General features: G+C 47.4%; 7 protein-coding genes and 2 non-coding genes across 9 annotated transcripts; 7 read left to right on the forward strand and 2 right to left on the reverse strand.

Moving 5' to 3' along the window:
* Positions 1–1816: 1816 nt before the first annotated feature.
* Positions 1817–1942, reverse strand: BDV27DRAFT_t210. The gene has a single exon. It is a non-coding gene; the product is annotated as a tRNA-Met (tRNA).
* A 269-nt stretch (positions 1943–2211) lies between these two features.
* On the forward strand, positions 2212–3424 carry BDV27DRAFT_56123 (putative mitochondrial inner membrane protease subunit Imp2). The gene is made up of 2 exons (XM_032076939.1): positions 2212–2941; positions 3025–3424. The coding sequence occupies exons 1-2, from the start codon at positions 2445–2447 to the stop codon at positions 3395–3397; spliced, it is 870 nt and encodes a 289-aa protein (XP_031922360.1). The 5' UTR covers positions 2212–2444; the 3' UTR covers positions 3398–3424.
* A 1-nt stretch (position 3425) lies between these two features.
* On the reverse strand, positions 3426–6977 carry BDV27DRAFT_56130 (PH domain-containing protein). Its single transcript, XM_032076940.1, has 3 exons — positions 6768–6977; positions 4220–6715; positions 3426–4168 (listed from the first exon to the last, which is right to left on the reverse strand). The coding sequence occupies exons 1-3, from the start codon at positions 6885–6887 to the stop codon at positions 3608–3610; spliced, it is 3177 nt and encodes a 1058-aa protein (XP_031922361.1). The 5' UTR covers positions 6888–6977; the 3' UTR covers positions 3426–3607.
* A 239-nt stretch (positions 6978–7216) lies between these two features.
* BDV27DRAFT_136403 (GLTP domain-containing protein) lies at positions 7217–8377 on the forward strand. The gene is made up of 4 exons (XM_032068759.1): positions 7217–7435; positions 7491–7549; positions 7605–7723; positions 7845–8377. Exons 1-4 carry the CDS (start codon positions 7312–7314, stop codon positions 8161–8163), a joined length of 621 nt encoding a protein of 206 aa, XP_031922362.1. The 5' UTR covers positions 7217–7311; the 3' UTR covers positions 8164–8377.
* A 3658-nt stretch (positions 8378–12035) lies between these two features.
* BDV27DRAFT_136406 (putative integral membrane protein) lies at positions 12036–13650 on the forward strand. The gene is made up of 5 exons (XM_032068760.1): positions 12036–12326; positions 12390–12494; positions 12563–12954; positions 13023–13087; positions 13152–13650. Exons 1-5 carry the CDS (start codon positions 12174–12176, stop codon positions 13532–13534), a joined length of 1098 nt encoding a protein of 365 aa, XP_031922363.1. The 5' UTR covers positions 12036–12173; the 3' UTR covers positions 13535–13650.
* A 184-nt stretch (positions 13651–13834) lies between these two features.
* Positions 13835–18223, forward strand: BDV27DRAFT_56158 (ion-transporting P-type ATPase SPF1). Its single transcript, XM_032076941.1, has 4 exons — positions 13835–14013; positions 14064–17361; positions 17414–17550; positions 17602–18223. Coding segments are annotated over exons 1-4 (3897 nt in total). The 5' UTR covers positions 13835–14011; the 3' UTR covers positions 18062–18223.
* Positions 18224–18430: 207 nt separating this feature from the next.
* Positions 18431–21190, forward strand: BDV27DRAFT_136409 (putative vacuolar segregation protein (Pep7)). The gene is made up of 6 exons (XM_032068761.1): positions 18431–18864; positions 18958–18980; positions 19033–19526; positions 19577–19951; positions 20001–20220; positions 20275–21190. Exons 1-6 carry the CDS (start codon positions 18589–18591, stop codon positions 20906–20908), a joined length of 2022 nt encoding a protein of 673 aa, XP_031922365.1. The 5' UTR covers positions 18431–18588; the 3' UTR covers positions 20909–21190.
* Positions 21191–21652: 462 nt separating this feature from the next.
* On the forward strand, positions 21653–21778 carry BDV27DRAFT_t207. Its single transcript has one exon. It is a non-coding gene; the product is annotated as a tRNA-OTHER (tRNA).
* A 1754-nt stretch (positions 21779–23532) lies between these two features.
* BDV27DRAFT_136410 (F-box protein) lies at positions 23533–25217 on the forward strand. Its single transcript, XM_032068762.1, has 3 exons — positions 23533–23765; positions 23828–24340; positions 24395–25217. The coding sequence occupies exons 1-3, from the start codon at positions 23620–23622 to the stop codon at positions 25017–25019; spliced, it is 1284 nt and encodes a 427-aa protein (XP_031922366.1). The 5' UTR covers positions 23533–23619; the 3' UTR covers positions 25020–25217.
* Positions 25218–25682: the final 465 nt, after the last annotated feature.

Consider the following 25682-nt stretch of genomic DNA (forward strand, 5'->3'; position numbering starts at 1 on the left):
TTTTTTTTTTTTTTTTTTTTTTTTAAATATGGCGTGTATGAGATGTGATGTATCTCTTCAAGTAGCTGGTTTTATAGTATTCATTATCTATTATTCATTATCTAATTTAAGCGGTAAGCCAAAGCTGGGGGGATTGCCTTCTCATCCGTGGGTGCTTCCCTGGTTTACATATATATAATATATTACACGGTACCTAACAGGTTGCAGCGTCCGCACATAGTAGGCCATTGTTAAGGCTCTGTTGTTCTCGGCTCCCGTACTAGGTGCTTTACGTCCTGCAACAGAGGATATATATTTCCGAGGACCCAAGAATGATACCCCCCTTCGGACATAATCCATCTAACGGCACTGTCAAAGTAAACCAGACATCCCTACATCTCATCACCCCACAAGCGCCTTCGACCAGACCCAATCCACAAGAGAGTCTGCTTCCTCGATTAGTATCCACAGGGAGTCGAGTACATTAGCCCCTTTTGACCCCGTCAATTGTCAGTGACTCAATGTTCGATCGCCCACCGGACACCCTGTCATTCTCCTGAACCGTCCCAGCTCACTAAGCTTAGCTCGAATCACACAGGAACCATCGCATAGGTAAGAAACCGGGGCCCCCAAAAGGGGAAAAATAGTAGATATATATTACCGTCGTCAATAGGACTGCAGACCAGAAGAGCCTTACACGAATTCTCAAACCTCCAAGGGCTTTTGTACTGAGTGCTTGCCGGCATCCCTACAGTCCAGAACTACCAGCCGTTCGTACATAGTTAATTAATTATCATGTTGTTATCATACTTAACCATAGAACCTTGATGAGAATAGGTCTTCTACTACGACCAATAGATACTTCTACTAAACGTTTTACATCATAAGCCATAGGCCCAAATGGAGCCGGAGGGAGGGTGTCACAGATCCGATGATGATTCTGCATGGTGACTGTATCGTATACCCTGCCCGTTGTGCATATACTGGTTGGAGGCCGAACGGCGACGACGGATCACATATCCGTTGACTTTTCAATAGCGTATAGTAGCTCCTTGTCAGTCTTATCTTGTTAGGAGAATAAGGGGCTTCTTCTGGATATAAAGTTAGCCTAATGTTAATGGAAGAGGAAGGCAAGAATCAGTCTTCTGTCTGCCTGATATCTACTGCTTAGCTTTCGGCCTACGTACTCTTATCTAGTTGACAGGTCTTCTACCCTGAATAGTAGATATTTCCTTGACAGAGGGACCATTGGGAAAACTTCTATTAGATTGTCAGTTTGAAAGAAGTCGCCATTTGGATAGCAATCAAGCCTATTACGAAGCCAGTTTCATTAAAATAGTATATACCTTCATATGCAATTGCATGTTGCAGTCCTTATATTATAGCCCGCACAGTAAAGTTGAAGATATACTAATAGCTGCTTTCAATTCAGGATGGTGGTTGAAAAGCGTGATTTTCCAGTCAATTTATGTCTCTTTCCTGGCCTAAGAATAGTGCTGTCGTGCTTGTACTGTGGTACACATATAGCATAAAAAAAATAATATGCTTTGCATATATAGCCCAATTCATAATTAAAAACACAAGATCCAGATTGTTGAGCGAAAGGCTTTAGAGCCTGAAGTACTACCTGTATACAATCATAATAAAGACATGAAAAGCATAGCAAGAAGGATGTCTTCCCCGTCTGTTGCTGTTGCCGACACAGTTTATGTTGCTTGAACTAGACGAGTGTTTGTTATGGACAACAACCTGCAAAAACAACTCGCGGAACTCAAAAAGCTGTTAAGGGATATATATTTGGGGGGAAGAACCGAAAAAAAAAAGATTCGGTTGCATATAGCATGTCCTGGTTTCGATCCAGGGACCTATTTTGCTGTTAGGAATCGGATTGTAATTGGCTGGTGAAAGGATAATCGTACCTCCGGGTTATGAGCCCGGCGCTCTTCCCCTGAGCTAACATGCTGTGATTGGTGAAATTTTTAATCTAAATAGATTAATGTAGCAGTAAACATCCTAGAAGTACTACTAAGAGATCACTATGAATTGTAAGTCTTACCTGGTGAATCATGTATGATCAAAAGTATCTAAAATAACCAATTACTACTAGGTGAATGGAACCAAGAGGATGCACAGCATAGCTGATCTCGCCTCGCTTGCAAAAATCTAATCTATCTGATTTTGAATATACACCAGGAAGCATCAGATAAAGTGGCGTAGATATATTGCCAACACTGCAAACAGCAGCTCATCTCCGATATCACCGCGTGCAACGATAGCACAATTGATTCCATATCCCTCTCGTAACTGCAGCACAACTCCACGATAACCCGCCATTGCACCAATTATAATACACCTACAAAGGCGCAATTGTCCTACCAATAAATCCTACCAACAACGCCTTACTACGCCGTCCATGACCCCATAAATCCCAACACGCGACACCACGAAAAGAGGAACCTGCCCTCATGCCGACAAACCTAGGCTCATCGCAAAAGCCCCCGGGCCCCAAATACCAAGTCCTCACACCAGAAGCCGCGAAATTTCGATCACAATTCGGATCATCACAGTCGCCCACCCAACCTGCATCCTCCACCGCAGCAGCAGCAGCAGCAGCAGCACCACCACCTCCCACTCAGCCCGCCTCGGAACCACCTCGCAAGCCATTCTCCCTCTTCTCTCACTTCCGAAGTCGCTATGCGACGCTCCCCGTTCCAGTCCGCACAGGCTTCCGTGTTCTTCGCATATTAGCGCCCATTGTCCCGATTGGGCTCTTCTTCTCCGAACATGTCCTGGGGGTCATGTGGGTTAGCGGGCCGTCAATGACGCCCTACCTCAACGAGGACTACGAGCAGATGCATACGAAGCGCGATATGGTACTTGTGAATATGTGGCCGTGGGGCGGGGCCGGGTGGCCCTGGGAGCGGACGAGGAGGTTGGAGAGGGGGATGGTTGTTACGTTTCGGTATGTTTTTTCTGCTCGGAATTTCTATGGGTTTGTTTTTTCATTGGGAGGGTTGTTATTGACTGTCACTTTTTCTTTGCTAGGTCGCCGGCTAATCCGGGCCATATTGCTATTAAACGTGTGGTTGGGCTTCCTGGAGATCGGATCACAACTCGCGATCCCTGTATGAAGCCCTCGCAGATTGTGCCGTTCAATCATGTTTGGTTGGAGGGTGATGCGGCGGATCCGAAGAGGTCGCTTGATAGTAATACTTATGGGCCTGTGAGTATTAGTCTGATCACGGGAAGGGTGATGGCTGTGATGTATCCGCGGTTTAGGATGCTTAAATGGACGGACTGGGAGCAAGGGCTTGTCGAGGGTGATGATGAGCGGAAGTTAGGGGATAATTATCGTCACGAGGTAAGGGATCGTGTGTCGAAGGAAGCGGTCAAGTTAGAGCGACCTGTCCTATCATAAGAGGCCTCTACTCCTCGCCGTTATGGGTATATGCTGTACTGTACATAGAACTTTTGTATTATTATAAAGACACATGTATGAATACGTAGAAGATGCAGGAAACCTATATAAGGCAATGAGCGTAGGAAGCACGCAACGAGTTGAGCAACAGGCCCAATATGACGGACTACAAGCTGTGGTTCATCCAGTGAACCCAAGTATTTGAATTGGCTAACCGTTTGTTGCAATTACGCGAACATCTTCCGGTTTGCTTTCTTGCAGCCGATCAATCTCGGATGCAATGCTCATGACCCAGCGATCTTTGTCTACCCGGCTCCGTGCTTTAAATACCGCAGTTCGCCCATGAACACCTAGCTTGGAAACTTGCTTCAGCGTCTGCTTTTTTTGGCCTTTCTCCCCTTGCTCAAGTGCACGAAAGAGGTTCTTGCGCAGAGGCTGCCAAACCACGAAGGTAATGGCCATGTCTTCATCACTGCTCGTATAAGCGTCCGTAGAAAGATAAGCCCGGGGCAGGGTGCGATGGCTTGGGCGATTGCTATCGAAAGTTTGGTTGGTGTAGAGCAGATCAGACTCTGTCAACAGCCCCGAGTAAACGTAGCAGTCGCTTAGATCTATAGTTGCTTCAAGGCTAGAATGGACATGAGGGATCTCAACACCGTTACGCTTTCTCAACGAGTTTCGGAAAATCAACAATTTCCCGTCAGTAAGAATAACGTTACATCGCTTGAATGTTGAGTGCCGCCGGGGTTTTCGAAAGAGTTGGCCGGACATCTGGGAAATATTAGCACCATTGATTACCCCAAAAGCGCATATGTGGCCTACCTTGATCGCGCGACATCCGGTCAAAGCACACATATTGTGTAACAAAGGTGACGCTTCTGCCCTCCTAACCTCCCACTTTCTGGCGAATTGCCCGACAATAGACTCCATCTCTTCGTCGATATCCAGTATTTCTAGGTTGCGCTGCCGCAAGATTTTGAGCTCCGCCGCATCAGCTGCACACCGTGCTTTCCAGTATTTCACAAGGGCATCAAGTCTCTTCATCCATTCCTTCTTAGTCCCCTCGTCGTACGCCTGGAACCGGACAACAAGGTCATTATTCAGAAGCAACTCAAATGTTCTATCGTCATCGAACTTCTGGGTTGCACCATCATCTCGCCGAGTGTCTCTTGCTTCAGGATTGAACTCAACATCTGGTCCTTCCCGGATATTTCGGTCGGCAGGGCAACTGTCACGGTGCACATCACGCACTTCCTGCACTTGGCAGATATCGATGTAGCCATCAGCATTAGTCAGATTGTGGAGGTTCCTGCGAAGCTGTGCAAATGCTTCCTCGTCATGTCTCTTGATGTGCTCCTTATTGCCACTTGAGAGCCAAGTTATCTCTCCATCCTGTAGTGGAAACGGATCAACGTCATATGAAAGTGGCATTTCATTCAGAATGTCTTGTGTTGATGGGATATTCGAATCATCTGCATGAAGTCTCGGGGGAGCCGGCGGCAGGGACTTCGCGGGCCTGCAGAAAAACAAGTAATGGTCTTGAGTGAAACAGTACAGCCGCTTGAAGAACATTTTGTTCATGCGTTGATGCACACCTCTTTGCGATGTAAGGCGAATCAGGAAGCCCTCCACTGGCTCTGGCTCTTCGTCTCTCTTGTCGTCATTATGCACATGTGTACGATAGTGTTGTCGCGGTCGTAGCTCAAGCTCGTGAGTTCTTTGCATCGCCAGGGTTCCGTACATTCTTTCCTCATTAATGCCGTGGACCCATTCCAAACGGTCGTATCGCTTCCAAGCAAGGCCCATTCTTTCAGTTTTAGACCACTTATGCAATACATCGGTCCATTCAGGATGTTTATCCAACAATTCAAAGCAACCACGTATAATGATCTCTGCGGCGGCGGCTTTCGGTGGTGCAGAATGAGCAAGTATCCCACTTCTCTCATTCGCCTCGAGACGCGCTTCCAACTGCTCAAAAGGGTTTTCAAATGTAAGTGATACCCCAAGGTCTGGTACGTTAATCGAAAGTGAAGACGCCCGGCGTCCTCCTAACGCATAGCCTAGAGATGTGTACCATTCAACAGCGTGCGCTGTAGATTTAGGCCGTATGATGTAAATCTTTGTGCCATGCTTGCAGGGACTCCAGATCACAATAGTTTTATCCAGAGAAGAGTACAGATTCAACTTTGCCTTTTTGCGACCTAATGAGATCTCATGGTAAGGTTTCGCTTTAGTGTTGTATCTCTGTATCTCGGGGATAACACGCGTCTTGTACATCTGGAGAGTAAAGGGCGCATCCTCATCGGACGTCGCTCTAAAAACCACCAAGAATTCCCTCCAATTATCGGCAACCCTAGTTTCCATCCTCCAACTGTCGTTTTCACCATAGTCTTCGGGAAGTTCATGTTCCGTCTCCTCGATTCGAACAAGCATCCTTTCAGCCTTGATAATCTCGCCTGCTTTTACTTTGTGTCGACGAGATAAAGTTCCTGAGACCATATTATGTGCACTCGAAATCCGAGATCGAAGTCGTTGCTGTCTATGTAGAAGATGATCGTTGTATTTAATGGCTCGCTTGTGGAAACGCAGCCGTTCATCGCTCAGGTCTTCGGTACTCTCAACTTCCTGAGTTTCGGGGTCAGGTGTTGAGAGCGCTCTAGTAACTCGTCCTTTACCTTTGAGCAGTGAACTAGATCTTAGCAACGGGGTCGTAGATCCAAGTTCACTTTGCGATGCCATGGGGCTTGACTGACTGGCCTCATACTGACTCATGGTCCTTGATGTTGGTTTGCTCAGTGGTCTTATGGTCTCCCCACTGCTGTGGTCACCCGAGGTCTGCCCCATGCTATCTGGACTGGGGGCAATCTCCCTTGCTGTCATATAAGATTGCGCATCTGTTCCTGTACTAGCTGGAGTCCGGTTATGCCTCTCTGGGACCAACATTGAGGGGCCTGGTGGGTCAGAGGTATGGGAAGAGGGTAATTCAATGGTTTCCCCTAGTGGTTCACTTAAGGTCCTGAGGGCCCTACTACCACTAGCCTCCTGCTCACTGGAGTCCTCTTCTTGTTCACCCTCTGTGGTATCCTCTGGCTCATCGTGCTTTGTCTGTTCTGGAGATAGCTCAATTCGCCCCGGGTCCTGTGTGTACTGTGCAACATCGGTCTCCGCCCGAAAAGTAACAGTTTTGGAGGAGTAATTCTTGAATCTAAGTCGCGTTTTATACCATGACTTGCGGTGGTTTTGCAGCCAGCCTTTGGGGATTGGCCCGATGAAGAATCGTCTGCTCGTTATATGGACGTGGTTGGCTGAAGCATAACGCTTTAGCAGTGATTAGTTTCCCTGACAGTGTATACGATGATAATACCCTTACCAACTTCTCAGCCGTGTAGAACTCCGGTTCCAGCCCATGGTGGTGGTCATCAAATGCGGTGTGAACGTCGGTCTCCATTGTGTCGCCAGCATGCTGAGCTAGGGGGTAATGAGTGCTCATTGCACGTTTCCACAACCACCAGACGTGAATATAAGGAGAGAGGTCTTATATAGCATTAGAAGAATTAGTTTGATTAGCCCCGGACCTATCACGATCCACAGAGGGGATGTGCAATCAGGAACCGATCGATCAGCCCCGGGTCTAAAGGTGGATTTCTGGCGATGACGTCGTTGTTCTTCGGCCCTGGTCACGGCTTTGCTTTGTTTGTGCTGTTTGATTCGTTTGCAGATGTAAATCAGGGGGCCAGGGTCTGGACCCGCTGATTGGCCTGGCCGCTTGCGTGGCCATTGTCCCGCTAACGGCGGTGTGACAGTTAAACATAACAGCTGGTGTGCCCCTCAACTGCCTCCTTTCTCTCTATTCTACTCAGCTGTTTCTTTACTCTTATCTCTCATCCCCCTATCCTCGTACATTACAATTCAAAATGGCTTCCCAGACCTGGTTTGATGGCCTCAAGAGGTCCTTTGCCGATGTTCCCGTTGGCGCAGACAACTCCATCTCTACCACCGAGTTCCTCGAAGCCTCCGAATCCCTGACTACTTTGTTCGGTACGTAATTGAACAGAATCGATCATATAACTTGTTCAGCCCTGACAATATATAGACGTGCTCGGCTCCGTAGCATTCACTCCCGTCAAGAACGACCTCCTTGGAAATGTCAAGGTTCGGGGCTTTTTACCCTATGTTCAAACTGCATGAAAATCTAACTTCGGCATAGAAACTCAAAGATCGGCAGCTGGCTGCCCCTGCTGAGTCTGAGACTATTCAGTCTCTCTCTGTGAATGAGCTGAAGACCAAGAAGCACACTGCGTCTGAAGGTCTGCTCTGGCTTGTTAGGTATGGACTGATCGTTACTCTCCGGTGGTTATTAGGGGTCGAACGTCTCCACTTATAGATGTTTCGAATATATGGCATGGTTGTACTTGCTCAATTAACTAACCACGTCAACTTTAAATAGGGGTCTTGACTTCACTACTCAATCCCTCCGCCGCCACGTCGACAACACTTCCGAGAAGCTCGCCGACTCCTTCCGCGGAGCCTACAAAGAAACCCTCAGCAAGCACCACGGTTGGGCTACAAAGCCGGTCTTCAACCTGGCCATGGGTGCTGCTCCTGACAACAAGACCTTCTACAAGTCCCTGGCCTCCAGTACCGCTGATATCTCCGCCGAGACCGAGGCGAAGATCCAGGAGCAGTTGACCCGCGAGGTGAAGGCTCTGGAGAACATCGTTTCCATTCTTCAGAAGTTCCAGGAGCAGCCCGATGCCAAGTGGTAAATCTAAAGATGGCCACTGGTATCTTTTCCGTTCATCCATAACCTATTTCTAGTGCATAATATTTCATCGCATGATGCTCTACCACATGTATATAGGTGACTATACATACCTGATTTCAGAAGTGAGCAGGACCTCTATTCAGGACACAGTTGCTTTATAAAAGGGCTCATCACAGTATTTAAAGTTATTAGACAATCATACATATTATGTTGCTGTGCTGGCTTTCCTTCTAGTTTCTTGGTCACCATTGTGACTTAGCGGATCTAGACAGACGGCTTGTGTCTTGCGATGATTCCATGCCTAAGTCCTAGAATAGACGCTGTATTCCCGTATAACGTACAAAGATATGTGGTGGCTGCCACACTTTAAACTTGCAAGGAGTACCCGGATACTGGAGTTATCTGTGAGCAATGACCATTCGTAACTAGCAAATGGAAACTTCGGTAACCACAAGATCAGAATCCTACCACATCTCACTGCCTACCTTCTGCATCATCGGCGGGGTAGCTTGACACATTGAAATAGATCGATCTCGTGTCTAGTCCCTGCATACCAATTTGTTTTTGGAGCATGGCCGACATCCGCCCTTGTGGGACACCGTAGTGGACGCGGGAATAACGGGTTTCATTATGTATCTATTAGTCGTTCAACAGAATGGTGGCAGTCATTGATCGAAGTTGAGCGTTTAGATGAGGGACAAAAGTTGATAATGGTGCAACATTGTGGGTCTTCAAAAGAGGATCCAGTAGATATGAACAGGCCCCGTTCTTGGAGGTGCTGACACTGACAGGCCTTGCTTGGCGAGCACTGGCCGCAAAAGGTAGTGTGGACCAACATACCGAACAAAATATGCAATATACAATGACCTCAGCAATGCTTCAACAGATGATTTGTCTCGACAGTCTGATTTAATGAGTCTTGTAGCGCAGATGTGGTCCGACTGGAAGAAGGTTGGATAAGAAATCCTTATCTCTCTGAGATAAGAGTTTAGGTGTGATGCCAGTTGTAGGACGGTTTCACATAAACAATTTGCTATGCTGCTTCCGACTAAAAATATCCCACAGACGTGACACCCGTGCACGTTTTTAACTGACAATGTCTACAGAAAGGACTCTAGCCTTATGCACGTTAAGCAAGATTGTGATACGATGTCTGTGTCAGAGTGAGATAGCTTGAAACATTTTCCAGCCCGACGTGCAATGTCGAGAGGAAGATAAGCTAGCCCTTCAAAGTTCAAGCGCATGTTCTCCGGACTTGTTGCCGATTTGAATACCGAAAGCCGGCTCTTCTCTTCGGTGTAAGGTTAGACTTTCGCGATAGTTGAATCTAAATGATGGCATTAGCTACGTATCGGGTTTAGATTGCCACACCAGGATTTGATCAACATAGCACCGTCTACAAGCAATTGTTGCTCTCTCCTTACGGGGTCCATTGCATCACGGAAAAAGGTACCTAAACCAACATTCCCCGCTGCGGCAGTTGAACGAGAGAAGCTAAGGAAAAGGGGGAAAACAGAAGCCGCTTCCGGCAGTGGATTTGCACTAATAATTCCTAAAATAGCATAATTGATAGGCATTTCACGCCTTACGAAAGTAGTGCCTTGGTTGATGAAACAAACCGCTGCGGTTTCGAAACGGGCCACTAAGAGGCCTCTCGCCAAATATAACGAATAGTGATCTTGCTTGACATGGCACTAGTATCTAGATCGTGCTTCTCCATAGGATGTCTTCGAGGTTCGGGGAGGAGAAATATTCTAGCTTGTGCTTGCATCTAGTGGGCCCCCTACTTATTACTATACGTAGTAGATATGTATATCTCCGTACATAATACCTGCTAGTGTATAGTAATATACATATGTATGCAAAAAACGGTAGAGCGAATAAAAGGGTGCCAATGTGCTTGCAGTGTCACGCTTCTGCCCTATTTTAGTCTTATTATGCACAGCATAAGGCAATGACGCAGGCGAAGGACGTGCTAAACATATCCCATCGGCAAAGCAGATAAATTACTGTGGATTCCCGAATGTCACTCCTGTGGGGTGGGATCCAGACCCTACTAACTTAGGGCTAAGCCGCTAAGGCCCAAATTGGTTGAACTCCCAGTATGCCCGTTATTTTGAATGTAACCTATCGCCGCGGTGTCGCTTTTTAGGGATTAGTCAACATGTGCTCGAGTCGCCATGCCGTTGTGGGTATAGAAATGCAAGTGTATGCGCATATAGGGTTCTAAATGAGTCAGTGAGAGTTAATTCTATATACGCATGGACAATCAGACGGGACATCCGAGAGAGAAAAACAAGGTTTAGAGAATAGTCTAGAAACTAGTGATCCTCACTGACTACTTAGCGATGGTGATAGACGTGCTGGAGGCTAAAAAGGGGTAGTTAGCGGTTTATAGCTGGTTTTCGGTGTGCTGATCCAAATGATGGAAGCATCTTAGTAGCCATCGCTTCGACCAACTTGCTGCGAGTCGTGAATTCTATCATGCCGATCATAAGATGGGATCAATTACGGAGTACGGAGTCAGGTTTTCTCATCTGGATCTCCGATCAGCACTTGATGCTAGGGTACCACACACAAAAGAGTTTCATTCTCGTATTCGATCTCCAAGAAGAGACGACTGGGGTTACGCATGTGATGATGATCCTTCAGAATGTAAGAACCTAGAGGGGTACTATTTAACTTACCCTACTCCATAAGTTAAATGTTCCTGACATCTTCGACCAAACCTATGACTCGTTGGGCGGTATATTAATTAAATACCATTACAATTATAGCAAGCGGGCTAGGATCGTGAACCATGGATTGTTCACCCACTCTACCCTGTAGCACGGTCTGGAATGTGCATAGCTTATTTATTGTTGGTAAAAAAGAAAAGAAAAGCAAAAAGAAGTTTAAGGGAAATGGATTTGGTGGCTCTTCTTAACTAGCCTCGCTTGGCAGATGGGCTCCTTAGGTAATTTCTGTCAGTGGTTAACCTAGATTTCTTCATGGCCAATGGTAACCCATGTGATTATTGTAAGCACGTCCCGTTCATATTTTCAAGGAACATTTTGCAAAGCGCATATGTACATTATTGGATGCCAACGTCTCTTTTATATACTGCTCATAATTGAGGTTTGGAGATCAAGATAGAACGAGGTTCTTGAGATACCTGGCGAACTGTTTGTTACATTGTCGGGCCGGAGCGGACATTACGATGGCTATGGCTCCGCTCAAAGTCCGTGTTTGCCTCCACTGATGAACCCCTTCACCTTCGATGTTAGGTAATTACAACCCGTCCGTGTCCTTTGTATCTCCACTTATTCCATCGCCGGAACTATGGACCGTCACAGGCAGAAATCCACTCTAGTACCGTGGTCGACGCCCATAATTCTTGTCCAAGACAGAAGAATCTTAGTCGACCATTTCGTATTGCTTCTCACTTTTAGTCTGGTCAGCACAGGGACCGGTTTTGTACATACATAGTAGTAGTACATCGTGCATCTTGACCCCTGCACCTTAGGGCAAAAAAAAAAAAAAATAAGAACTAGTAGACAATAGACCAGCCGAGGTCATCCTGGTAGTTCCGCACATGCCCTTGCTTAGTAGGCTCGCTTCCCAATAGCGTCGTGTTAAGCCCGGTTATGAGGCACGTTAAAGTTCTACTCTACGGCGTGCTGCTTTTCGAGCCACATAAAACGAAAATGTCAATGGCACTATCCCCACACACCCAACGAAGTGGCACCTGGAGTTGGCTCCAGTCGGCACTTTCGATGCAACTAACTCCCTGGAGTCGCATGCTTGCCACTGCGACTGTAAAAGTATAATTGTCAAGCGTATTTTTTTTAGCGCAAAGTCCCATTCTCGTCCCCCCCCCCCCCTATAATGTTTGGTATCCCGCAGTTGGAAGGATGATATCTTGAATTACATCTAATTTTTGTGGTTCTCTTTCCCGCTCCTCCTAGGGGATGTCCTTGGCTTTCTAGATTATGCATCCTGCTTGATCTAATCAAGCTCTTTTGCTTCACGATGGTAGAATTCAAGGGCCGCAGCGAACAAATCTTTGTCGTTACCATCATTTTTCTGGGAGTTTCCTTCATCTCCGTCTGTCTACGATGTTTTGTCCGGCTGAAGTTGGTAAAAGCCTTCGGGTGGGATGATATTTTCATGGTGTTCGCAATGGTATGTGGTTGTCCTACCGGTATCCGTAGTAGGTATTATCGCAGTGAGCTAATTCAATCGCAGGCCTTGAATATATTGTTCGCATTATGCGGTATAACAGGGGCGGTTTATGGTATAGGTCGAAAGATGGCAGACCTTGAGCCTCAACATGTTGAAGCCGCGTTGTTTGTGCGTGGACCCCAAACGATCCCAGATTGACATTCTGCGCATTCTTTGACTTACGCACTTCGATACAGTGGTGGTGGCTCGGCCAGACAAGCTATGTCTTCACATGTGTTATTGCCAAGATTTCTATCGCACTGGCACTTCTTCGCCTCACAGTCGCCAAACTCCATACGATACTCCTCTGGGTCGTCATTGGCGTCTCGACTGTTGTGGGCCTTGTATTTTGGTTCATGTTGACATTGCAATGCCACCCGGTGCAGTATTTCTGGCAGCGGCTGAGGCCGGGAGCTTCTGGAACTTGTATGAATACCGACCACCTCATTGAGATCGCCTACGTTTACAGTGTCTTCGCCACGATCTGCGACTTTATCCTGGGTCTGTTGCCCATCGCCCTGGTGTGGAACCTGCAAATGAACACGAAGACAAAGGCTGCTTTGGCTGGTATTTTAAGCTTGGGTTGCATGTAAGTCTAAAATTGCTATATGTGCATACTCTTGCCTTTGGTTCTATTGCTGATTGTCTGGGACTTAGTGCGAGTGCTGCCGTTATAGTCCGTATTCCTTACCTTCACCACTATAAAGACAAGGAATTCCTCTGTGAGTTCTCACTGACATCCCTGCGCTAAACCGGGAGACACTCCTGGCTAACACACGGCTTTAGACGCAACAGCCGATATTTCAATCTGGTCAAATGTTGAAGCTGGCCTTGGTATAACGGCAGGAAGTCTCGTCACGCTTCGCCCACTCTTCCGCTGGTTTCGGGGAACTAGCTATGGTGCCACCCATAGTTTAAAAAGAACGACCGGTAGCGTCCCCCTGTCGAGCATGAACGGCAATGGAACGCTGCAATCCAAAAATGAGCGTGCAGCGGCGACAAGGTACTGGAGACCAGATATCGAGCCCGAGGACTCGCAGGCGATTGTCACCACAGTCCAGACTTCCCACAGTGGGAACAGCAGCCAGGAGGACCTGAATCCTAAGCAGCATCCTATGAACGGTGTCAACGTGCACAAATCATTTTATGTATCGTCTGATGAGATGTAAAATATTAATTATAAATCATGAAACGAATTTACTAGAGTTTAGTCCAAAATAAATGGAAAGCAAATAAAGAAAGAAGAAGAAATCAAAACTTCAACTTGGTTGAAATTATCTTGAAATAGAACCAGTGTACGGAGTATCATGGATGGAAACTGTTGCTGTAATGGATCAATTCAAGGTGATTCGCTACTTGCATCGGATTGGAAAATGTCAGTTCCGTACATGGCACGTGGCGCCAGCCAATCGAAGACGCGCGACGACGGACCTTGAGAGTTAAGCGGCGAAACCTCCGGAAGGAAAATTATAGTGTCGAGGTGGCTTCTTTGCGGCGTTTCTTGACGGCCTTTTTCTTTCGAATCTAAACAACCTGGAGGAGATCGGCAGCCTTTCTTCTCTTTTTCCTATGGTCTACTGAATCTCCCGTCTCATATTCTAGCCTCGCGTCGTTTGACCCGGGTCGTGGTCATTCGAGTACTCACCATGTTAGTGACGTTTCTTGTCGCGTGCAATTACAGGACTGACCAGCGTATAGGGCAAAACTCGTAGATGATCCGCAGATCAAATATGCGTCGTTCCATAACCCACTTCCTGTCCAGCTTCACACTTATGTCTGGCCGTTTTTAATCGTCTGGCCTGCGTTCTTGTCCATTTACCTCTCTCCTGAGCGCTATGATACGTATATTCAAGGCCAAGAATGGACCTTCGTCTGGCTTGCATCGATTATCACGGCTCAATCGCTCCTTTGGTTGATGACGAAATGGAATATCAACATCCAAACATTGTTCACGGCAGCCAGTACCAAGTCGATCGATTCTGCACAGCTCATCAAGGTGATCCCCGAGGCCAACGCCGGATCGGCCGAAATATGTCCTCTAATACGCGATTCCATGGGTGGAAAGATCACAATCTCGTTTCTGTTCCAGAAGCGTCGGTTCCTGTATTATCCGGAACGCCGGTGCTTTGGGCCCCTATCATACGTTCTTGATGCCGAACCCAAGCCCGCCATCAAGGTTTTCCAAGAGAATCAGGGATTAGCGTCCAAGGCCGAAGTAGAGCGCATCCAGCACCACTATGGGGACAACAAGTTTGATATTCCTGTTCCGGGATTCATTGAGCTTTTCCAGGAGCATGCTGTGGCGCCTTTCTTCGTCTTCCAGATCTTCTGCGTCGGATTGTGGATGTTGGATGAATATTGGTACTACTCCCTGTTCACACTCTTTATGCTTGTTGCATTTGAGAGCACCGTAGTTTGGCAGCGCCAACGGACTCTTAGTGAGTTTCGAGGTATGAATATCAAACCTTACGATGTGTGGGTGCACCGTGAGAGGAAATGGCAGGAGATCACCAGTGACAAGCTTCTGCCCGGCGATCTGATGTCAGTGAGTCGGACCAAGGAAGATAGCGGTGTGGCTTGTGATATTCTTCTGGTCGAAGGTAGTGTTATCGTCAACGAGGCCATGCTCTCGGGAGAGAGTACCCCACTTCTGAAGGAGTCTATCCAACTTAGACCTGGAGACGATTTGATCGAACCGGATGGTCTGGACAAGAATGCCTTTGTGCATGGTGGTACCAAGGTTTTGCAGATCACTCATCCGAACTCTAACTTGGAGGAATCAGAGAAGAGCACGTCGAAGGTTCCTTCTCCCCCTGACAATGGCGCCATCGGTATCGTGGTGAAGACTGGCTTTGAAACCAGTCAAGGTAGCCTCGTACGTACTATGATCTACTCGACAGAGCGCGTCTCGGCCAACAATGTGGAAGCTTTGCTTTTCATTCTGTTCCTTCTTATTTTTGCCATCGCCGCTTCATGGTATGTATGGCAAGAAGGTGTCGCAAAAGACCGCAAGAGGTCGAAGTTGCTTCTTGATTGCGTCCTTATCGTCACCAGCGTCGTTCCCCCTGAGCTTCCCATGGAACTCAGCCTTGCTGTCAATACAAGTCTTGCTGCTCTGAGCAAGTTTGCTATTTTCTGCACCGAGCCTTTCCGAATTCCCTTCGCCGGGCGTGTTGATGTCGCTTGCTTCGATAAAACTGGTACATTAACCGGAGAGGATCTCGTCGTCGATGGTATTGCGGGCCTTACTTTGGGTCATGAAGGCACGAAGGTCGAAAAAGATGGCGCTCATACCGAGCTTGCCAAGGGCGGCAACATCGAAGTGGACACTACTCTTGTCCTTGCGAGCGCCCACGCTCTCGTCAAATTGGATGAAGGAGAAGTCGTTGGTGATCCAATGGAGAAAGCTACTTTACAGTGGCTCGGTTGGACCTTGGGCAAGAACGATACTTTGACTCCCAAGATTGCATCGGCAGCCGATCCTTCCCGTGTCCCTGAATCGGTTCAGGTCAAAAGGCGATTCCAGTTCTCCTCGGCTTTGAAGCGTCAGAGCACAATCGCAACGGTTGTCACTAATGACCGAAAATCATCCAAGAAAAACAAGTCAACCTTCGTTGGCGTCAAAGGTGCTCCGGAAACTATCAGATCTATGCTTGTGGACACACCCCCCGACTATGAAGAGACGTTCAAGTACTTCACTCGTAATGGTGCTCGTGTTCTTGCTCTCGCCTACAAGTATCTTTCTCACGAGGCCGAATTGTCCCAGGGACGCATCAACAACTACACTCGTGAGGAAGTAGAATCTGAACTGGTCTTCGCTGGTTTCCTTGTCTTGCAATGCCCTTTGAAGGAAGATGCCATTAAAGCCGTGCGCATGTTGAATGAGAGCAGCCACCGCGTTGTTATGATTACTGGCGATAATCCATTGACCGCTGTTCACGTTGCGCGCCAAGTTGAGATCGTAGATCGTGAAGTCCTGATTCTCGACGCTCCGGAACACGACACCTCTGGAACAAGGTTGGTCTGGCGGAGTATCGATGACAAGTTCAACCGTGATGTGGATCCTACTCAGAACTTGGACTCTGAGATTTTGAAGACGAAAGACATCTGTATCACTGGCTACGCTTTGGCTAAGTTCAAGGGTCAGAAGGCTTTCTCGGAACTCCTACGTCACACATGGGTATATGCTCGCGTCTCTCCTAAGCAGAAGGAGGACATTCTCCTCGGCCTCAAGGATGCTGGTTATACAACTCTGATGTGTGGTGACGGCACTAATGATGTTGGAGCTCTGAAGCAAGCACATGTTGGCGTTGCGCTTCTAAATGGATCCCCTGAAGATCTTACGAAGATCGCGGAGCACTACCGAACAACAAAGATGAAGGAGATCTACGAGAAGCAGGTCGCCATGATGCAGCGTTTCAACCAGCCATCGCCGCCTGTGCCTTTGCAAATTGCCCACCTGTATCCTCCTGGTCCCAGCAACCCACACTATCAGAAAGCCATGGAAAGGGAAGCGGCGAAGAGAGGATCGGCTGCTGTAGCAAACGCGCAAAATCAAGCGGACGGCATTCCCACGATTACATCGCCTGGTGCGCAAGCACTCCAGCAGTCCAATGCTAACTTGACTCCTCAGCAGCAGCGCCAGCAGCAAGCTTCTGCCGCGGCGGCTGGATTGGCGGACAAGCTTACCAGCTCCATGATGGAACAGGAATTGGATGAAAACGAACCTCCCACGATCAAACTGGGAGACGCATCGGTTGCTGCGCCTTTCACTAGCAAGTTGGCCAATGTTATCGCCATTCCCAATATCCTTCGTCAAGGCCGTTGTACGCTCGTTGCGACAATCCAGATGTACAAAATCCTTGCTCTGAATTGCTTGATCAGCGCCTATAGTCTGAGCGTTATCTACCTCGATGGAATTAAGTTCGGTGACGGTCAGGTGACCATCAGCGGCATGGTGATGAGTGTCTGCTTCCTTTCGATTTCACGCGCAAAGGTAAAACATCACATAAGCGGCATGTCCAATACGATGCTAACTTGATGTTTAGTCCGTGGAAGGTCTGTCCAAAGAACGCCCTCAGCCTAACATTTTCAACGTGTATATCATTGGCTCGGTGCTTGGGCAGTTTGCGATCCACATTGTGACTCTGATCTATTTGTCGAACTATGTCTATTCAATTGAACCGTACGTCCCTTCGTTTGAACCATGCTAGGGTATCTTGCTGACACTTCCCAGGAGAAAACCCGACATCGATTTGGAGGGAGAGTTCGAGCCATCCCTACTCAACAGCGCCATTTACCTACTTCAACTCATCCAACAGATCTCTACCTTCTCTATCAACTACCAAGGCCGTCCTTTCAGAGAGTCCATCCGCGAGAACAAGGCCATGTACTGGGGCTTGGTGGGAGCATCGGCTATGGCCTTCTCTTGCGCCACTGAGTTTATTCCCGAGCTCAACGAAAAGCTGCGCCTCGTCCCGTTCAGTACGGAGTTCAAGCTCACGTTGACTGTCCTGATGATCTTCGACTACGCCGGTTGCTGGGTTATTGAGAATGTACTGAAGACCCTGTTCAGTGATTTCCGCCCGAAGGACATCGCCGTGCGCCGTCCGGACCAGCTCAAGCGGGAAACCGCTCGTAAGGCCAAGGAGGAGCTGGAGAAGTTGTCTGCGCAAGAAGCGCAGAGGAAGGTTTAAATTAATTATTCTTCTCTAGATCTTTTTTAGGGGGTATGGTGTTTAGATATATTACTGTTGCTGTGAGCGGATAGAGGTCTATGCTTTGGCATGTATGAGAGAGTATCATGCTGTAAAGTGTTCTATACAGTTCAAATATTAGATGAGTATGGTCTATTAAGGTTCGAGTTCATGTTCTACTGTGCAAATGGTGTCCTGTTGATAAATTTAGGCCAAGCCTTAAAGTTCTTGGTAGAAGTAGTTATGTATATACTATAGGTTACATTACATGGAGGTTTCTGCCTCAGGCATCACAGGGGGATCCGCGCCCCTCATCGGCCAGGATCAAGCTTGCCTTACGTGCTACTTTACTCGCATCCCAAAGCTCCGCCTCGATCCAGAACTGAAACACCAAAACTGCGCTGCATGCACAGCTGGTTGTATCACTATTCCCTATACTCTTATCTTCTTCTACCTTCCCGCCCGGATCGCCTTTCTTACCGCTTTCCGCGGAATTTCCCTCCCATGCTCTACTAATCTAAGCCAATATGTCCCGGAGGACGCTGGGTGGAGGTCGTATCCTAGGCAGCGCGAACGCTCTCTCCCCATCGGCTTCAACCCCGTCTCCGCAACCCAAACCGAGGCTCTTATCACCGACCGCCAGCAGCGTTTCCCTCAGCTCTCAGGCCTCTGCCTCCCAATTCTCCTCCGAAACACAAGATCTCACTTCTCGCATCTCTCTTGATAATGTTGGTACCTCGATTCCTGCCGCTCCGGCAGCTGCCGGAGCTCAACTGGCTTGCCCAATCTGCAGTGAGGAGATGGTATGTTTACTTGCCCCCCACCCCCGGGACCCCTTTGCCCATCGTCTTCCCATATATTCCCCAGCGCGAGGCAGCTTACTGACGACCGTACAGGTGACACTGTTACAACTGAATAGGTATTAATTTACTCCACCAATTCTATCCCGCTCCCCGTTAATACTTTCGCAGACATCTCGATGACGTACATCAGAACTTAGAAGATGATCGGCAAGATGAAGTCAAGGATTGGTTTAAAACGCAGATGGAGAAAGCGAGACGCTTCCAACCTCTTGCCGTCTTGAATCAGAAGTTAAAGGGGTTAGATGTGTTCGAGTCGAATGACAATCTACAAGCCTTCGCCGGCCCGAGTCGTCCTTCTGGATCCATCCAAGCGCCTGTCCCTGAACAACCGAAACCACTTGATCCTGACGACATTATAACAAAGGATCATTGGCAAGCGCGGGGGCTATACGATGTTTGTTTGGAACCCTCGTGCGGGAAGCGGCTTAATGCCACCAATGGATGTGTCAACTGTCGAAAATGCGGGAAGCTATTTTGCGAGGAACACACCATGTACCAGATGAAGTTATCGAGGTCGGCGCAACATGAACCGGTAAGAGGCTTATGGTGTAGGGTTTGCGAAACGTGTTATAAGTCTAGGGAGGGGTATAATGATCACAATGGTAAACCGGCTCCCGCGTGTGCGTTGCACCATAATTGCTAATAATTACAGGCCTGGTAAGGGACCGGACGGACGATTTCAAATCCGTGAGAAAGCAGACAGTCGACAAGGCTTTCTTAGAAGTATCCCGGTTAGAGAAGCGTTTGACACGACTCACCCAGCTATTGGCTAGCTTGCCTGTGGAGCAGATCCAGTCGAATACAAGTAAGATCTGGTCCATAGCGTGGCAGAATGATCAACGAAAGGCCCTTGAGCAAACAGTCGTTAGCTGGCAGGACGACTCGAGCGTCCTGAGATGTCCATTTTGCCAGCAGGACTTTACCAGCTATACTTTTCGAAGGCATCATTGCAGAACTTGCGGGCGAGTTGTCTGCGGTGACCTAGCAACCGGGTGTTCTACCGAAGAACCTCTGAGCATCACCCCTTGTAAGTCTATTACTTAGTAGCTTAACTTATCTTCACTGATAACGTGCAGTATCCAAGACATCCACAGAGAAGTCCAGTAACATGGACATAATGAATATTGATGTCAGGCTTTGTAAGGAATGCAGAGCAACATTATTTGACCGTCGAGACTTCGAAGCCGACCTCATGCGGAAACCCCCAGACTTAAGGGCTTATGAGAATCTGGTACAGTTCGAGAGGGGCATTCGAATCCTTTTGCCTAAATTTCAAAAGCTCTTAACGGCTTTGCAGTATGTGATCTGTCGCCTATAGAGTGTTGTTTGTGTGCTAATCATGTATATCAGAGACCCCAGGCGACCACCATCGTCCGCTCAAATAGCCGAAGCTTCCAAAATCCGCAGGCGACTTATTGATTCATTCTCCCAGTATGATGTTGCCGCTCGACGCATACGCGACTTGCCTACAGAATCTTCAGCCCAGCAACGTCTCCAGAAAGCCATATATCAGCAGGCCAGCAACTTCCTTCACCTTCACATGCTTCCCCTGAAATCTTTGCCCAAGGTTCTCAAGCATTCGACGCCCAACGGTCGACTACCAAGCTCCCCTACCAGCTCACCCAGCCCTAGCAATGGTTCGACGACTGGTCATCGACGACAAGGGTCTGCCTTATCAATTATTAAGTATAACAGCGTGGCTGCAAGTGGCAGTAGCAGCAGCCTAGCCAGCGACACAAGCAGCGCCATTTCCGCATTGGAAGCAGAAGAAAAGTCGCTGCGTGAGCGGCTTATTGTTCTTGAGGAGCAAAAATTCTTCGTCTCTGAAATGATTGCTGATGCGAACCGACGCCGCAAGTTCGATGAGGTCAGCAGTCTAGCAATGAATGTGGAGGATCTCACCCGTGAGATTGACCGTGTGAATGGGATGTTAGAGAGGCTAGACTTTGAGAGTGTCTATACCAGCAACCCGTCAATAGGTTGATAGCGGTTTTTAGAATTCGACCTACGTTGGCTAAGGGTTACACCCTCTTCTTGTTCGCGTAACAATTAAACTGGTGAGTTTTGGTCGCATAGTGGCTGAAGCGGCGTTTTGGGATCAATAGTTTTGCATAGCATCGGGCGTTTTGTGTGTCGGAGTTCCCCTTATAGTGGCCTTTACGGTTGGTTTATTTACCGTTGCTTTTAGTATGTTGGCTTGGTCGGTCGATTGCTTTGTGTTGCATATGATAAATATATCAGATATCACATTAAGTCTACGCATTGCCACATTCTGCCAATCTGTACCTCTATCGTAACCTTGAAGTCTGGAACTGGAACTGCTCAGTACAGAGCGTGTCCCTATCATGGCACTCTCTACCGTGTAATCCTGTTGTCCTTGCGCGTTGATGTCTCTTCGATAACTGAGTTATAATAATAGCGTGGAAGAATGAAGGGTCTCCATTAGAGATGGGTGATTTATATATAAAACCATAACCTCTGATGGGCCTGCGCCATGTGCGTGGTACGTTCTGCAGCCTACATTCGGGAAGAAGAACGATGAGTACTACGGCCTTTCGTAAGTCTATGTGTAACGAGCATCCCATTTGTCAGTTCAATGTCAAAAGTGAACCTGACTCCGGCTGTCAGACATCGGCAAGCCGTCTCGGGATCCCATGCTCACTTCGAGCCATATCCAGATTTATAGCGACTTATATAACCAGAATTTATAGAAATTCCCACCAATCAGAGCATGTTAGCTCAGGGGAAGAGCGCCGGGCTCATAACCCGGAGGTACGATTATCCTTTCACCAGCCAATTACAGTCTGATTCCTAACAACAAGACAGGTCCCTGGATCGAAACCAGGACATGCTATGCGGTTAAACCTCCTGTAGATTTCTCTACAAAGTCATTTTTTTTTGTCCTTACTAACTTCAATTGTAAGAATGAACGGAGAATAGTGTGGGCATACCTGCTTAATATCATCTATCTGGGAAGGAGGGGGCATCCATATGGAACATTTAATGCCAAGACTATCAAACCCGGCTTCATCAAATCGAACGGGAGTGAGATCTTATTTTGTATCATGCAGTGGTCTTCCCATTGTCTCGAGGAGAATAGCGATGTCCTGTAGGGCAACGTAAACAATACACTGACTTTTGTGAGCTCTTTTATATATTTCGATCCATCGCAAATGTTCAGCTTCCACAAGTTTGGGGCAACTAAACTTCAACAGCTCCGTGGGGTGATGATATATATCATACATATCGCATAACCAGGATCAGGAACTACAAGCCACCTGTAGACATATTTCAATGCATACACTCCACATAAGATTCATCTCCTCCATGTGTATCAAGCAACTGCATGATGTAAAAGACCTAACTTGCAGCTAAGCTCACTTGCCTAATAAAACAAACCTGTGCTATAAGCACTAGTCCACTGACTATTTCAGATCTCGCTTACACGCATGGTCTCGAGGAACTTGCTCTAATCTACCCCTCGTTGGAACAACTAGAATTGCAAGTTTAATCTCTCTATTTAAGGCCGCAATTTACGGACCCCACGTTATCCTACGCATTATTCATGTAGTTGGCTGATACATAGCGGGGTTCGGAATTAGAAAGCGGGGTCTATACGATAAGCCAGGAAGACGAAGTGGCGAAGCAACCCGGGGATAAGACTAGCCACTACTCCGTAGTACGGTAGCACCACGAGGGACCCTGTGAAGGATCCACTAGGGTAGCGAGGCGCAGTGAAAAGTGACCCCCTTGTTTACCAGAACTTGGAAGCTTGGGGTGATCCTTAATATAGTCGTTGATCGGTGGTGAGCTCGCTAATGCAAGTGGTAGAGCCTAATGCAAGTTGAGTGCTATGGAAGACCAGTTTCCCATTTTGGAGGGTTTCGAGTGTGGGGATTTTAGGGATAACTCGCATAATCTAGTGTCTGGTGCTGGTAGACTAGTCTTTCATTGACGTTTTTTTACCGAGTTGGGTCCCTCGACGAAGGCCTCTTGGTCAATGTGTCTGCTATTTACCGATAAAAAAAAAAGTCAGGGCCCGGAGGTTAGCAAGACGAAGAGGAAACATTTGGAACTCAACTTTACAGGGATGGTAGAAGAGTATAAACGGGAATGACCTAAAATAGGTGCCTGGAATTGTGAGATAAATAAAACACTAGTGATTACCTCAGTTCTCTCTCCAAATGTATGGAGTACATACATACATATCTACTAGTATAATATTAATATGGGCAACAAGGATTGGCGAGGGATTGGGTGGAGATTGATTAAGTTGTAGAAGTGGATCCGAATTGTCTGGATGGAAAAGATCTCTTCATATGGCAGAAAAGGTATTCTTAATAATACTCTATGCATTAAATTGTTTGTGTATAGATCAGCAGGCATTTGACCTTGCATTCTTTTGACATTAAATCCATATAGATAAACATTCCGGTCATCGCCACGCTGCTTAAAATAGCATTAGGGACCTTGCACTAGGCCGAATGGGTGCAGAATTAATTAACCCCATCCAGGCTATACATGGCTTAGTCAGGGCCCCCTCTTTCCCCAAACTGGGAAAGGCGGCGAAACACCTGCTTTGCGTGACATCGATTAAATCACAAGCATCAGGACCTTCGCATCCATGGTTACAAGCTTCTCATTAAGCTGGCCCTGAATTGGAGCTGGTCTCCCTATGTCTTTAGATACTCGATAATGAGCCCAATCGTTCAGTTGGTCCTCCAAGTGAAAAGAGCCCGTGCTGCCATCAACAACATCAACAGGGGAAGGAAATCCGATACCAAGAGAAATAACCCGTCTAGGCACAATCCCCTCTCTTCCTCGGCCTCTTCGACACTGGAGTACGTGCTCGAAGATACTTTGTTATAAAATCACCCGCGCCGCTTTGCTAACACCCGTCTAGTGTCAATAAATTGAATCCGGTGTCGACGTCTTCGTTATGGGACATCCTCCCTGTTGAGATTCAAATAAAGATACTCGCCCACTGCGGTATCACGGACCTCTTACCATTAAAACTCGTCTGCAAAGCCTTCTATGAGCTTCTTACCACGCATGAGCATGCGATCACTCGACAGTATCTCCGCCAGCGTCGTCATGGGACCCTTCCTTCTCCGATAGATAGTGGAAAGACATATACACGTCACCCTGAGGATGACGTAGTGCTACTGTCAGATCTTTTTCCTCCCGCACAGAGCGCAAAGGGTGGCCATATATATACTTTCAGATATGTGTACAGTCTTCGGCGGCGGCAGAAAGTCTGCTCCAGGCTATGTTATTACATCGCAGACCGCGTCATGGATCGGTTCGCCGCAAGCGAACCGGCGTTCATGAAGTCTATGTTCCCCTCCAGAAACGAGCGCAATGATTTCATGAAACGAGGGACTGCGAAGATATGGTTTTATCTTACGCCGCTGATGTAGGTGTCACTCTCAAGTAGCACTCCTGACGTGCTCTCTAATGACTTCTCCAGGTATTATACTCTATACTTCCTTGAGTCCTATACTCTCGCTAGACGGGAACAGACCAACATTCTTCTGCGCGATTTCGAAGCTGGACGACTACCCGTGCCCATTCCCCCGGGCGTCCGCAAGTCTATGTACCGAAGCCTGCAAGTCAAGATACTACGGTCTCCCCCTTTCACAAACACCGCCACTCTCATCGCTACACATCATTGCATGCAGCTCCTTGTTTCATACCTCCAATATACAGTACCTCCAGACGAACCTGGCACATCAGATGACAGTTGGATTAGTTCGTTACTTACGGTCTCGCCGTTTATCCGTCTCGTGGAGTATTTCTCTGCTGAGATCGGTGACGGCGGGAACCAACGAATGCAGCGGAAAGATTTCATGCGCAACTTCCACAATGATATTACGTCGAACGAAAAGGACGATATGAATTCATTGGTCTTCGAAAAAGCACCGAATAGTCATATGCATAGTTCTGTACAGGACGTCTGGTTTGAGGTTGCTCGTCAGGAGCTGGCGTCGAGAAGGGCCATGCAGCATCGTGCAGAGCAAATCGTGATCGGAGACCATTTACCGGTACTACTTGGGTGTCAGGATTGTCGGGATTCGATGGGATACCGTGCATAAGTTGCTCAGTTTACAGTATAGCAAGCGTTGTATTAGTCGGGTAAGGCGTTTTCAGGGGTTATTGGTCTGCACGGCGGGAAATATACATATCGGTTGGTTTGGTGTAGATACTTACTTTTCGTATAACAACTCCTTTGCAACAATTTAGACGGATTTTGTACTTCTGAATAAATCTCCAACAGACTCGTGATCCGGGTATAACCTCTTTATTTCTTCTTCATTAAACTCCGAAGATCATTGCTTTTGGAATTGTTATCATATTGCAAATATCAATATCGAATGACAGCCTTACGACGACAGCAGTCTATGCCTCCGCGTCTAGAATACCCGGTTTACAGATACCCTACATTTGGTGAGAAAAGGCGCGGATTAGAACACACCTTCAGGGGAGCTTGGCCTGCCATTGGTGCTAACGCTAGTCATGTACGATAGAAGCAAACGCAGTATAATGAAGATGCTGCAACTTTTACTGAAGAAAGGTGCAGATGTCAATGTGAAGGATAAGTGCGGTCAAACAAGCTTACATACTCGGCCGACCAATGCAGCTTTTTGAATTGCTATTTGCAAGCTAGACGATGCTGAATTTCGCACAAATTCAAGTACCATTCGCAGAATGAGTACGTTCCGTATAATTTAACAAGTTTCAGTAGCAACACTACACTG

The sequence above is a fragment of the Aspergillus caelatus genome (genome assembly GCF_009193585.1).
Source record: "Aspergillus caelatus strain CBS 763.97 unplaced genomic scaffold BDV27scaffold_273, whole genome shotgun sequence".
NCBI classification, from domain to species: domain Eukaryota; kingdom Fungi; phylum Ascomycota; class Eurotiomycetes; order Eurotiales; family Aspergillaceae; genus Aspergillus; species Aspergillus caelatus.

Bases quoted from the DNA above. Each gene is read 5' to 3' on its own strand.
- BDV27DRAFT_136409 (XM_032068761.1), top strand. From the start codon at position 18,589: ATGTCCCGGAGGACGCTGGGTGGAGGTCGTATCCTAGGCAGCGCGAAC. The intron at 19,952-20,000 runs GTAAGTCTATTA...GATAACGTGCAG, and splicing joins ACCTCTGAGCATCACCCCTT to TATCCAAGACATCCACAGAG. The intron at 20,221-20,274 runs GTATGTGATCTG...CATGTATATCAG, and splicing joins AAGCTCTTAACGGCTTTGCA to AGACCCCAGGCGACCACCAT.
- BDV27DRAFT_56123 (XM_032076939.1), top strand. From the start codon at position 2,445: ATGCCGACAAACCTAGGCTCATCGCAAAAGCCCCCGGGCCCCAAATAC. The intron at 2,942-3,024 runs GTATGTTTTTTC...TTTCTTTGCTAG, and splicing joins GGGATGGTTGTTACGTTTCG to GTCGCCGGCTAATCCGGGCC.
- BDV27DRAFT_56158 (XM_032076941.1), top strand. The intron at 17,362-17,413 runs GTAAAACATCAC...CTTGATGTTTAG, and splicing joins TTTCGATTTCACGCGCAAAG to TCCGTGGAAGGTCTGTCCAA. The intron at 17,551-17,601 runs GTACGTCCCTTC...GACACTTCCCAG, and splicing joins TATGTCTATTCAATTGAACC to GAGAAAACCCGACATCGATT.
- BDV27DRAFT_136403 (XM_032068759.1), top strand. From the start codon at position 7,312: ATGGCTTCCCAGACCTGGTTTGATGGCCTCAAGAGGTCCTTTGCCGAT. The intron at 7,550-7,604 runs GTTCGGGGCTTT...ACTTCGGCATAG, and splicing joins ACCTCCTTGGAAATGTCAAG to AAACTCAAAGATCGGCAGCT. The intron at 7,724-7,844 runs GTATGGACTGAT...AACTTTAAATAG, and splicing joins GGTCTGCTCTGGCTTGTTAG to GGGTCTTGACTTCACTACTC.
- BDV27DRAFT_136406 (XM_032068760.1), top strand. From the start codon at position 12,174: ATGGTAGAATTCAAGGGCCGCAGCGAACAAATCTTTGTCGTTACCATC. The intron at 12,955-13,022 runs GTAAGTCTAAAA...TCTGGGACTTAG, and splicing joins ATTTTAAGCTTGGGTTGCAT to TGCGAGTGCTGCCGTTATAG. The intron at 13,088-13,151 runs GTGAGTTCTCAC...ACACGGCTTTAG, and splicing joins TAAAGACAAGGAATTCCTCT to ACGCAACAGCCGATATTTCA.
- BDV27DRAFT_56130 (XM_032076940.1), bottom strand. From the start codon at position 6,887: ATGAGCACTCATTACCCCCTAGCTCAGCATGCTGGCGACACAATGGAG. The intron at 6,716-6,767 runs GTAAGGGTATTA...TCACTGCTAAAG, and splicing joins TCTACACGGCTGAGAAGTTG to CGTTATGCTTCAGCCAACCA. The intron at 4,169-4,219 runs GTAGGCCACATA...AATATTTCCCAG, and splicing joins CCGGATGTCGCGCGATCAAG to ATGTCCGGCCAACTCTTTCG.
- BDV27DRAFT_136410 (XM_032068762.1), top strand. From the start codon at position 23,620: ATGAGCCCAATCGTTCAGTTGGTCCTCCAAGTGAAAAGAGCCCGTGCT. The intron at 23,766-23,827 runs GTACGTGCTCGA...ACACCCGTCTAG, and splicing joins TCGGCCTCTTCGACACTGGA to TGTCAATAAATTGAATCCGG. The intron at 24,341-24,394 runs GTAGGTGTCACT...TGACTTCTCCAG, and splicing joins TTTTATCTTACGCCGCTGAT to GTATTATACTCTATACTTCC.